The sequence below is a fragment of the Malus domestica genome, chromosome 15 (genome assembly GCF_042453785.1).
Source record: "Malus domestica chromosome 15, GDT2T_hap1".
Lineage (NCBI taxonomy): Eukaryota > Viridiplantae > Streptophyta > Magnoliopsida > Rosales > Rosaceae > Malus > Malus domestica.
Window position 1 is genome coordinate 273,900 of NC_091675.1, and position 12,030 is coordinate 285,929.

At 38.4% G+C, this 12,030-nt stretch overlaps 2 protein-coding genes across 3 annotated transcripts; both read left to right on the forward strand.

Annotated features, from left to right (window-relative positions):
- The first annotated feature begins 1,108 nt into the window (after positions 1–1,108).
- Positions 1,109–6,683, forward strand: LOC103450334 (L-ascorbate oxidase homolog). Its single transcript, XM_008389665.4, has 8 exons — positions 1,109–1,593; positions 1,731–1,840; positions 2,650–2,920; positions 4,859–4,961; positions 5,070–5,415; positions 5,497–5,862; positions 5,949–6,027; positions 6,148–6,683. Exons 1-8 carry the CDS (start codon positions 1,447–1,449, stop codon positions 6,358–6,360), a joined length of 1,635 nt encoding a protein of 544 aa, XP_008387887.1. The 5' UTR covers positions 1,109–1,446; the 3' UTR covers positions 6,361–6,683.
- Positions 6,684–7,562: 879 nt separating this feature from the next.
- On the forward strand, positions 7,563–12,005 carry LOC103450335 (T-complex protein 1 subunit beta). 2 transcript variants are annotated; one of them, XM_008389666.4, is made up of 12 exons: positions 7,601–7,851; positions 8,032–8,075; positions 8,166–8,222; positions 8,634–8,699; positions 8,804–8,915; positions 9,140–9,268; positions 9,378–9,449; positions 9,698–9,813; positions 9,917–9,993; positions 10,123–10,608; positions 11,119–11,434; positions 11,655–12,005. In XM_008389666.4, exons 2-12 carry the CDS (start codon positions 8,070–8,072, stop codon positions 11,799–11,801), a joined length of 1,584 nt encoding a protein of 527 aa, XP_008387888.3. In that variant the 5' UTR covers positions 7,601–7,851; positions 8,032–8,069; the 3' UTR covers positions 11,802–12,005. The 2 variants fall into 2 exon arrangements, with proteins under 2 accessions (XP_070670267.1, XP_008387888.3); XM_070814166.1 differs by lacking the exon at positions 8,032–8,075 and having other exon boundaries at positions 7,563–7,851.
- Positions 12,006–12,030: the final 25 nt, after the last annotated feature.

Consider the following 12,030-nt stretch of genomic DNA (forward strand, 5'->3'; position numbering starts at 1 on the left):
ATCCGAAGTGTTACATCACGTGTCTTTATATAAATGATGAGATATGTGTGTTAAAAAGTTAATAACTTAAAAAATAATATAAATGATGAGATATGTATGTTAAAAAGTTAATAACTTAAAAAATAAATTTTTTTACTACTTACATAAAAACACATCTACCGTGTTCCCGTCACAACTAAAATGAGGACAAAACAGGGCCCCGCTTTGTTAAAAACCCATCACATTTTCTCACATGCGTTCTCTTGGTCCTGGATGGCGCGGAAGCGAAACCCCCAATCCCCACCGCCTCACCTCCAGACACACACAGTCGCAAGTACAAACACCCACCTAACCCAACCCATGTGGCAGACACACACTTCACACTCCCAATTTGTTCACTTCATAATTCAAATTTAATTATGGATAACAGCCACACATTATGTGTGTACTTATTACTTAAATATATAACAAATTTTTAAAAATTATAATCTAAATGGAGTTTTAATTGAATGTAAATTACGATATAAAAAAGGGAAAAATAGGAAGTGAGAGGGTGAAGTTGGAGGAGTAGAATTATAGTTACACGAGGTGATGCAAGCAATTTTTATTTTTTTAATGTAAATGTTTAAATGCTCATGCTTGTAGATAAAATTTTGAAAATTAAAGACATGAAAGTTGATGATTAATTTATTATTTAAGCATTAATAAACAAGTTCATTTTTATTGGTGACACGTCATTGAATTTACAAATTTAGTCTCTAAATTTAGTTTCTCCAGCATTATCCTTTTTCTTATGGTAATGCGAGAGAGGTTAAATTTGGAGACTAAATTTTGTAAGTTAAATGATATAGAAGTTAATAATTAAATTATTACTTAAGTATTGATTAACATGCCTATTTCTTAATGGTGACATATTATTTAGTTTACAAATTTAGTATACAGATTTAATCACTTTAGCATTACTTTTTTTAAAAATATTTTATTACAATTACGTACGGAAGACTAATAATATTTGTATTGATTTTAGTAGATAAAGAGGATGTTATATTAACTAATTAATAGGTATGCAAACAGAAACCACCACCGACACCCACCGTTATTTAATTTTATTGCCACTTCTTTTCAATATAAATTATACTATATAATTTTCAGGGAAAAAAAAAAGATTATGCTTTTATTAGTTTTCCCTCTCTGCGGTTGCGGCCATAGGCTCCATAGTCCATGTCACCCGTGGTTGTCTGTACCGCACTTAAATATATAGGTGTCATTCCTCCTCCTCCTCCTCCTCAAGGCCTCATCGATTATGTCATAATCCATTCACTCCTTCCCTTTCCCTCACTTCTCTTTTGAAAGTCACTCTCCACAGCTCTCCTTTTCCCTTATTATTCCAATATCAACCCATCCCAACACCTCCAAAATCTCTCCGTCAGTCATTAGCTTAATCACGTAGTCGTACGCATAACTAAAATGCCGCTAAACGGAGCGGAAGGTGCCATCTGGGCACTGCTATGTCTCGCCGCTCTCTTCTCCATAGCCGTCGCTGAAGATCCCTACAGATTCTTCGAATGGAATGTCACTTACGGCGACATTTACCCTCTCGGTGTTCGCCAAAAGGTTTCTCATCCAAATCTAATTATCTTTTAATCAATTTGTGGCATTGTTTAATACGTTGACTCAAATCAGTGTCTGATTCCTCCGATCTGATTGAAATGAAAATGAATGGGATTCCGATCTGTTGAATTTAATCTCAGGGAATACTGATAAATGGACAGTTCCCGGGGCCAGACATCCACTCCGTCACCAATGACAATCTCATCATCAACGTCTTCAACAGCTTGGACGAGCCGTTCCTCCTCTCCTGGTAACACACAGCACACACACTCTCTCTCTCTGCTCTGGCTCTCTGATTAGTTACCAAGTTAGTGCAAAGATTATATACCAAATCAAATTTTTATTAATGATTTGTAATACATATGAAGTAAAACCTAAGAGACAAGATTTCCCTCTTCATTTTTTAGGCCTTTGATTAGAGTGCGGGGTTAGTGCAACTGCGCACGTACACCCCAGGCTCAGACTGACGCCTTTGTTGGTTTCCACATTATTATCTATCTTTCTTTTTTATTTATATTTTACCTTTGAGTTTAGATCTGGGTAATTGGGGAATGTTTTGTTAATTGTTGTTATTGGAGGGAAGGCATGGAAGGAAGAATTCAATTAGATCTGGTTCGTTATCAATACAATAATGGTAGTAATCTGGTACTAGTGACTTCTCACCAGCTCAGCTTTCTATATCTAGAAACTAGAAAACGACTCGATTCCTCTGCGGCTGAGCTTAATCATTTGATTCTTGTTAATCAACCTACTCTTATTTTGATTTCTCATGTGTTTTATTTTCCTACCATTACTCATTAGTAGAATGAGTAATTACTAGATACAAGTGCTATATGGTGGTGAATCCGTACATATAAATTGCTCTTTATTTTATTTTTGAGTTTCTTAATAAAATATGCTACGATTTTATAAGTTTGTTGCCTTACTTGTAATTGACATAAGGAACAAGAAAAAAAGTAAATCCAGTAAATTAATTAATTCTTGTGAAAGGGTGCAGGAGGTTATTTAACTAATTAATTGTTTATTTAATTTTGTTAATCATCCTATTTGTAAAAACAGGAACGGAATCCAACAAAGAAGGAATTCATTTGAGGACGGAGTGTATGGAACAACCTGCCCAATTCCACCGGGGAAGAACTTCACCTACATTCTCCAAGTCAAGGACCAAATCGGAAGTTTCTACTACTTCCCATCTCTCGCCTTCCACAAGGCTGCCGGCGGCTTCGGAGGCATCCGAATTCTTAGCAGGCCCAGAATTCCCGTCCCTTTCCCCGATCCTGCCGGTGATTACACTGTTCTTATTGGTGATTGGTACAAGGCTAATCACACGGTAAATCCTATATTTCCACTTCTTTTTACTTCTTCAACTAAAATCAAACACATTAATTTATCCGTGTTCCTAGTTGCATACATTTGCCGGCGTTTTTTTTTATGTTTGATCCGAATTGTCGCGCATTTTGGAAAGAACGAAAACAAACAAAAACCATAAAGCGCTTACGAAGGTAGAGCATGTAACCGATTACTTTTCGGTCTATTATTCTAGACAGCTGGAGCTGTTTGACATCTGTGATCCTATGTCGGTAAAACCAGCCCTTTTGCGTTTTTATTCCATTCGAAAGCAATTTTGTGTGAAAAGATAAAAATCAAAAGCAATTTGTAATCCAATTTTTGTCTAAAAGGAAAACTAGGAATGGTTTTTGAATTACAAGTTATTAAGTTTTGGTTGAACTAAGTATCGGTGAGTATTGATGTTCATGAAATTGTCACAATATGGGGAACGATCCTTTCTAACAATAACATTAAAATTTTCATTCACAATAACAAATTTAGGCAGATAAGACATCAGCCGGATAAGATCCGAGTTCTAAGTTATAACGCTGTTACTCAAAAAACCAGCTCTCAACATAATGACAATTGGATTAGAGACCAAAATTGTAACTAGGACTAAATTTTAGGTCTAACGCACCAATTTTCTTTTTCATTTTTATTATTGAAATTGCGGTAACCCTTATTGGTGTGCGAGACTGGGGATAATTGTGTGTGTGTGGGCCCACGAACGCAGTGTTGAGCACGTCACCGTCTTTATCTGCCCACTCCAAATGGCCCATTTGGTGACCCAGTTTTGTCTTAATGTTATATAACTTGTAGCCCCTTGATTTGTTCTTGTGTGGGTCACTCGCATTATCTCCCTGACATGTGACCCAAGCTAATAATTCCAAACAGTACATCTCTGAAACCATATCTCAGTAGCCAGAAGAACCGTTCTGGCTAGAACAATTCTTCGCTGCTGTAAACTCAGCACGAAGTCCTGCACGCAAGTGACGTGGCACTTTCAGAAACAACACGTGTGGGGTTTTTTTTTTCCTCCCAAAAACCTCTTATCTTTAGCCTAGGTAAGTTTCCTCTTTCTTGACTGATTCCTTGTCTGCATCTTTCCTTTCCTGTTCACCGTCTTCTATTTTCTCCTCTCTCTATCCAACAATTCTCCCACTATCTATTGAAGAAAGATCTAGAGCTTCATGATGGCTGCAAATCCTGAAATATATTTGCATCCTACTAATTTTGAACAGAAAAAAAATTGGAAATTCCATATTTTCATTTTTCTCTCCTCCCTCCCCCTGTATCTCTCTTTCTCTCTCCCAATTTCTCCATTGCAAAGCTTCATGCTTTATGCTTTATCTTTCACTCTTTCTGGCCCTTCCAGTCGGCAACCCCCGCTCAACACACCATCTGTTCAGGCTACCATCAAAATTGTAGCCTCTTGTCAACCATCATCCCCCACCACCATAGCCTAACGTTCCTCACAACGCAAATGAAATCCAAGGAGCTGGAGAGGAAGAGAGACGAAGGTGCTCTGTTTTACTTGGGTTAAATAACTAAACCAGGGTTGAAAGAGATTTTGGAGGGAAAAAAAAAACCCCACACGTGTTGCTCTGTGAAGGTGCCGCGTCACTTTTGTGCAGGACTTCCTGCTGCGTTTACAGCAGCGAAGTATTGTTCTAGCCAGAACCTACCAAATATTTTTGTTGTAGGTGTCGCCACCGTCGTATACAACTGGAAAAAGGAACACTTCCTCCCTATAACGACCCCTTTGTTTTGATACAAGCTAATATTTTACATTATATTATTTAAATTGCAAAAAAAACAGAATCCAGCTTATCAGCTCAGTTAATGTAACTACATTCACGTCTACCTGGAGAACAACTTTGATTAGTTTTGATTGCCTTGTCAATTTATCAGTGTTGATTATTTTATTTGTCTTGTACAGACCTTGAAGGCTCATCTGGACCGTGGTAAGAAGCTACCTTTCCCTGATGGAATCCTTATCAACGGCCGCGGTCCTGGTGGATTCTCTCTTAATTTTGAGCAAGGTGTGCCTTCACAATTAATGTCGATATCAACTTTTACAATCACAATCATCCTACATTTATCTTCATTAGATTGTTAATGGTGTATATGTATTATGTATCTCATTGCAGGAAAAACATACAGGCTCAGAATTTCAAACATTGGGTTGCAAAATTCCCTCAACTTCCGCATTCAAAACCACAAAATGAAGCTGGTAGAAGTGGAGGGAACACACACCCTCCAAACCACCTACTCATCCCTTGATGTACACGTTGGCCAATCCTACTCGGTTCTTGTAACAGCTGATCAGCCTGGACAAGACTACTACCTTGTAGCTTCCTCTCGTTTCACCTCTCCAATCCTCACCACAACCGGCACTGTTCATTACGCCAACTCTGCTGGCAAAGTCTCTGGCCCACCCCCTGGTGGACCTACCATCCAAGTCGACTGGTCTTTGAACCAAGCCCGCTCTATCAGGTACTTTCTCGTTTCATACTATTTCTACCAAATTGGACTAATGTCCTGACCATTGTCCATTACGCATGCATGTTATTTCAGGACCAATCTTACAGCAAGTGGACCGAGGCCAAACCCGCAGGGCTCGTACCACTACGGACTGATCAATTTAACCAAAACTTATGTGCTACAAAATTCCGCTGGTCAAGTGAACGGTAAGCAAAGATATGGGGTGAACAGCGTGTCGTTTGTTCCAGCAGACACTCCCTTGAAGCTCGCGGACTACTTCAAAATTGGAGGAGTTTTCCGTGTTGGAAGCATCTCCGACAGGCCTACTGGTGGGGGATTGTACCTTGACACCTCAGTATTGGGTGCTGATTATAGAGCATTCGTCGAGATTGTGTTCCAAAACAACGAAGATATAATTCAGAGCTGGCATCTCGATGGTTACTCTTTCTTTGTTGTTGGGTAAGCATACCCTCAGTTCCATATGCTCAATTTAATCCAGTCTTTTCTTGATAGGTAATTCGAAATTGCTTGTCAAATATTTGCAGTATGGATGGAGGGCAGTGGACAACTGCTAGCAGGAATGCGTATAATCTCAGAGATGCGGTTTCACGTTGCACCACTCAGGTACGTAATTACTCCTTGATACTTGTGCATTTGATGCTCACATTCTAACTACACAATGGGGAGAAAAACAGTAACATACGTGTATATATGTGGTTGATTTATAGATTACTGTGAATGCAGGTGTATCCCAAGTCGTGGACGGCTATATACATTCCGCTAGATAATGTGGGAATGTGGAACTTGAGGACAGAGTTTTGGGCACGACAGTACCTTGGGCAACAGTTATATCTGCGTGTTTATACTCCATCCACTTCAATTAGGGATGAATACCCTATTCCAAGGAATGCGCGGCTATGTGGCAGAGCAAGCGGCCGGCGCACACGACCCCTCTAAGCTCTAAACTAGGGGCTACGCCAGCAAAGTAGGAGTGAGTGAAGGGCCTCTACGATGGAGTTTTAGCTTTAGCTGATTGAGATAGAACAACAGTCAACTCCACTGTTGCTTCAAATTTGATTTTTCAGGGGTGCTGTTTGATTACGATATATAAATTTATGTCGCATGATCGCAACTGTCAAAGACCTCAGCTCGAGGTCGCATTAATTCTTTCCTATAACAGATTGATTGTATACCTTTTGTTATTGTACCAGGTTTTCGTCTGCCTAATTAGTAATTATGATCAGGTTGGGTGACCCTCCTGTTCTCAACTTGTTTCTCAATCATCTCCACTCTCTGGTTTTTTGTTAGCATATTATATATACCTTTGCTACATTCCCCCTTAAATTATCAATTTTGTCTCAATTTTGAATTAATTTCATCACGACAATACTCCTGACCAAATTTTAGAGGCATAATAATGTGCAATATCATGTATCAACTATTAAAAAATAGATGAAAATATGATTCAATTTGAAAAACTAATGATAGAAGTAACATCGCGGAGACATTCACACAAATTGAGCGCTTGTTTAGATGTACTTTTTTTTTGTTGAACAATCGATATTATTTACACTAGGCAGATAAAATGGGTTTAGCCTCACAATAAGCTAGCAATAATGTGGTATCAAATTCACTTTTGACGAGAATCGAACAGAAGACCTTTCACTCATAAGTGAAGAGGAATACCACTAATACTAAGGGGCCGTTTAAATGTGCTTTTAAAATAACTAAAAGCATATTTAGAGAAGTACTTATAGTTACATTTTTATAAATAATTAATTTAAAAAAAATATTTTTATTAAAAACATTTTCAACCGTTTTAAAAACGAGAATCGGGAAAGTCTAAGTATAAATAAAACATAATCAAAAGTTTTTGTATATCGTAAACCAAATAAAAATTAAAATAATAAAAGTGAAACAACAAAAAAGCAAGAGGGCCTTCCTGCGACTTCGCGCAACTACGCAAAAAGGGTTCCTGTGCGATCTTATATGAAAAGAAAATCTTTGAAAACTTTGAGTTTCAATGATAAAGATAAAATAAAGAGTAAAGTGAATAGTATCAGGATTGATTCTTTAGTGTAAAAATATGATTTTTCGTTAAAGTGAACAGTAGCGAGTGTTTTTCGTTAAAATTATTGTATAAAACTCGCTAGGGCATCTGGTACCTGTCATTTCCCATCACCGGCTAGAAATCACGCTGGACCACCCTTCCCTTCCAATCTAGCCGTTCGTTCCACAACCCTTGTACTGACGCATCATATTTTGAAAAACCGAGCAACCTAGCGGAGGTATACACCCGGTTCTTCTCACTACACTCTCTTTTACTTGTGTGCTGCCGGTTCAACTTAGATAGAGTGAAAAAACCCTCGACGCCGAAACCAGTTATCTTGGGCGGGATCTAGAGTCTTCAATTCTCCCTTCACCATCTCCGTCTACGCTTTCTCTTCGGTAAGATCAGGCAGTTTCTTTTTCACGGTTTCCATTTCCTAAGATTTTGTGTTTTAGGGTTTTACAGACTTCAGATTTTCTTTGCTTCAAGTTTCCTCGCTTCTCTCATTTTCCTCGTGATTTGCGTGTTCGGATTGTTTTTTGCCGTTCGATTTTACTCCGTTATGTAAAATCTCATAGGTTTTCGTTCGGCCGAAGTTTTTTGATATCTCTATTCCATGGCGGTAAGCAAATGTTTAGAGTTTAAACTTTGGCATTTTATTTTCAGGTTTCATTTTTTTTGTTTGATTTGATTTTCTTGGTAAATGCGATAGGTGGAGAGAATTTTCAAAGATGAAGCTAGTGAGGAGAAAGGAGAGCGCGCCAGACTGGTGAGTTTCCTGGACTGTGCTTTGATATTCACAGTGTTTTGTAGTAAACAAAATGTCATTTCTATGAATTTCATGGTTAATGATTTCAAGATTTAGTTTCCTGAAATTTTGTTGGATAATATTGTTGACTAGGATCACAGCATTTTTTCGAACTTACTTTTGTGGGATTAGGGTGGATGTATGAGGTGTTCCATTGAATCTTTTGTTTGGCTTTAATTTGTTGTGTTCGCAAGGCCTTCTGGGATTGGCTACTGTCCTGGATTATACTGTTGTTCAGTATGTAATGGTGTAGGCAGATGTAGATTAGGAAATTTCAATTTTCATTTTGTTATTCAAATTCAAACGAATATGGCAAGATTCTGACTTATCCCCCCCCCATGTACAACTTATCTTTAATTTGTATTGTTTTAGGCTTCATTTGTGGGCGCAATGGCAATTGCTGACTTGGTTAAGACAACCTTAGGGCCGAAGGGAATGGTGAGTTTCTCTTACTTAATCTGTTAACAAACTAATAGACAATATGCTTATACAATGCTTTCCTACTTGTGTTAGTTACTTTCCTGTTAATATTTTTTGTACAGGATAAAATTTTGCAATCAACAGGAAGAGGACACGAGGTTACTGTTACTAATGATGGGGCCACCATCTTAAAGTCCCTGCATATTGACAATGCAGCTGCTAAAGTTCTTGTTGGTATCCTGACCATTTGATTTTAAATTTGTGACTGTTTATGCTGATTATTACAGGTTGTAGACATATTTTTCCATTTCAGTTATCTACTTATCACTTTACATATATCTATTTGGCCAAAACTGTTGTTGGCAAGTTATCTTTGATCTTGAAGTACTGAAAGTGTATGGGAGTGGTAGAGATAGATCTTGCTCACATTTGGCGATGATCCTTAATACAAGAGTCAGATATTTCAAAAGTTCAAGATGATGAAGTTGGTGACGGGACAACTTCTGTTGTTGTTTTGGCGGGTGAGCTCTTAAGGGAGGCTGAAAAGCTGGTTGCATCAAAGATTCACCCAATGACAATCATTTCAGGTTTGTCTTAGGTTTCTGCAAACACGTATCTCACTAGTTTTGTAGTTCTGTTCTGTTGTATTTTTATGTGGTACCATGTAACTTTAATGCTGTAAGTTTGATTTTTTAGGTTATCGGATGGCAGCTGAATGTGCACGTAATGCTTTATTGCAGAAGGTTGTGGATAACAAGGCTGACTCTGGTATTCACTACTGATTTTTCCCTTCTTCTGTCCGATCCATTGATTATTTCACCTCATGGATCAACTTTCATTTAGTAGCTGTTGATATGAGTTATTCTAGTTACATGATGTTCAATATTGAATTTGATGGGTTTGGTCTTTATGCATGCTGCCCTCTGAGATTGGAGCTTTTGAATTGATTGACATCGTATTCATTATCTTTGCCTTGTAAAATTATAACTAAGTGAAGCCATCACTGAATTGTGCAGAAAAATTTAAGTCGGACCTAATGAAGATCGCAATGACTACTTTGAGCTCCAAAATTCTTTCTCAGGACAAAGAACATTTTGCACAGCTAGCCGTGGATGCTGTGATGCGCCTAAAGGTGATTGTAAAATAACATTTAGTAGTTAAGGTTCAGTCTGAATGTTGAAAACATATATTTTTCTTTAGTCTTCATTTACTTAACAAGCTGTTTCCATTGGCAGGGAAGTACCAACTTAGAGGCTATCCAAATTATAAAGAAGCCCGGTGGATCACTTATAGATTCATTTTTAGATGAAGGGTAAGAAGGAAAATGAACTTTTGAGCTTATGTTATTTTTACTGCTAGTTTTGACAATTTCTGGAATGTAAGTCTTGGATTCTTTTTGTTATTTCTTGACTTCTTCTATACTTCTGTTTTTATTTTTCAGATTTATTCTTGACAAGAAAATAGGTCTTGGTCAGCCGAAGCGCATAGAGAATGCAAACATTTTGGTCGCAAACACAGCAATGGACACAGACAAAGTGAAGATTTATGGGGCACGTGTTCGTGTTGATTCAATGGCGAAGGTTGCTGAAATTGAAGGGGCTGAGAAAGATAAAATGAGAGAAAAAGTGCAGAAGATCATAGGTCATGGAATTAACTGTTTCGTTAACAGACAGTTGATCTACAATTTCCCAGAAGAACTCTTTGCAGATGCTGGAATACTTGCAATTGAGCATGCTGATTTTGATGGCATTGAGCGTTTGGCCTTAGTTACTGGTGGTGAAATTGCATCAACCTTTGATAATCCAGAGTCCGTTAAGCTTGGGCACTGCAAGCTCATTGAGGAAATTATGATTGGTGAGGACAAGTTGATCCATTTTTCTGGAGTTGAACTGGGTCAGGCTTGCACAATAGTGCTGAGAGGCGCGAGGTATTTTATTCATTTACATTTTGTTCTCTTCTAATGTTCTGCACTGGCTAATATTATTGTGCCCACACAGATGTAATTTTAACCTCGTGTGTGTGTGCGCGCGCGCATGTGTGTGTGAAAGATAGTATATGAAATGTGAGAGGTAATACATGAAATGGAGTACCTTACATCCGTAGCTTATCTTATTTGAGGCCATGGTTAAACTGGCTGAGAGTCTCTGTCAGACTCATATGCCCTTTGGAATCCCTAAAATTATGGTAGCAGGTATTGCATTTGTGGCTTGCGTTACTGACGGTTTTGTTATTAGCTGACTGGAAACTGCTACTCTTGTCAGCTTGTATTTCCCTTTCTTTCCACTTATGGATATTCCTTGTAGCACCTAGTAATTAGGATTTACATTTGAAGTATACTCCAAAAAGATGTAGGAAGCTTTTGTTTTGGCCCTGGAGCTAAAATTGGTTCTTTTTACTTTTCGTTGGATGATTGTATGATATGTTTGTACTTTGGCAGCCATCACGTTCTTGACGAGGCTGAAAGGTCTCTGCATGATGCCTTGTGTGTGCTGTCTCAGACGGTCAATGACAGCAGAGTTTTGCTTGGAGGTGGATGGCCTGAGATGATAATGGCAAAGGAAGTTGATGAGCTGGCCAGGAAAACGCCTGGAAAGAAATCTCATGCTATTGAAGCTTTCTCGCGGGCACTCTTGGCCATTCCTACTATCATTGCTGACAATGCCGGTTTGGACAGTGCTGAGTTGATTGCAAAGCTACGTGCAGAGCACCAGAAAGAAGGATGCACTTCTGGGATTGATGTCATCTCTGGAACAGTAAGTACCAGAATGAAAAAAAATGAACAAAATAGTAGATTTATGGCATTTCTTTTTAATATATTGAGCATGATGTTTGACCTCAGCTTTGGAAGGCTGTATCCGTGATGCGATACTGTCATGCAAAGCGAAGCATTATATGTTAATGGGGAGAAATTACTTGCGGGGTGCCTGGACTCTTATAATGATCTGATGCATGGCATTTTTTTTACGCTGGCAGGTAGGAGACATGGCAGAACGAGGGATATCAGAAGCGTTTAAAGTTAAGCAGGCCGTCCTGCTCTCTGCAACAGAGGCTGCAGAGATGATTCTTAGAGTTGACGAGATCATCACCTGTGCACCAAGGAAGAGAGAAGATAGAATGTGATTTGCCAGAAACAGATGTATTTTTAATGTCTGCCCTTTGTCTTGGCAATATGTGGCTTTGTATGTTGATGTTATTGTTAGATGGATCAAAGTTTTGGAAAAATGTGTTTTCGATGTGGCCGGGACTGTAACTGAGGACTTATTTTGAATTTATCTTTGAGTGGATGTTTCTTATTTGGTCGGTCATCTTGCTTGGACCACTGAATTTATGTTGTTGATTTGCTGTCGTG

What these genes read in the sequence shown, in the direction of transcription:
- LOC103450335 (XM_008389666.4), top strand. An exon ending in CCCAATGACAATCATTTCAG is followed by an intron (nt 9,269 to 9,377) that starts GTTTGTCTTAGG and finishes TTGATTTTTTAG; the next exon opens with GTTATCGGATGGCAGCTGAA. An exon ending in GGATAACAAGGCTGACTCTG is followed by an intron (nt 9,450 to 9,697) that starts GTATTCACTACT and finishes TGAATTGTGCAG; the next exon opens with AAAAATTTAAGTCGGACCTA.
- LOC103450334 (XM_008389665.4), top strand. Translation starts at nt 1,447, where the DNA reads ATGCCGCTAAACGGAGCGGAAGGTGCCATCTGGGCACTGCTATGTCTC. An exon ending in GAGCCGTTCCTCCTCTCCTG is followed by an intron (nt 1,841 to 2,649) that starts GTAACACACAGC and finishes TTGTAAAAACAG; the next exon opens with GAACGGAATCCAACAAAGAA. An exon ending in CTCTCTTAATTTTGAGCAAG is followed by an intron (nt 4,962 to 5,069) that starts GTGTGCCTTCAC and finishes ATCTCATTGCAG; the next exon opens with GAAAAACATACAGGCTCAGA.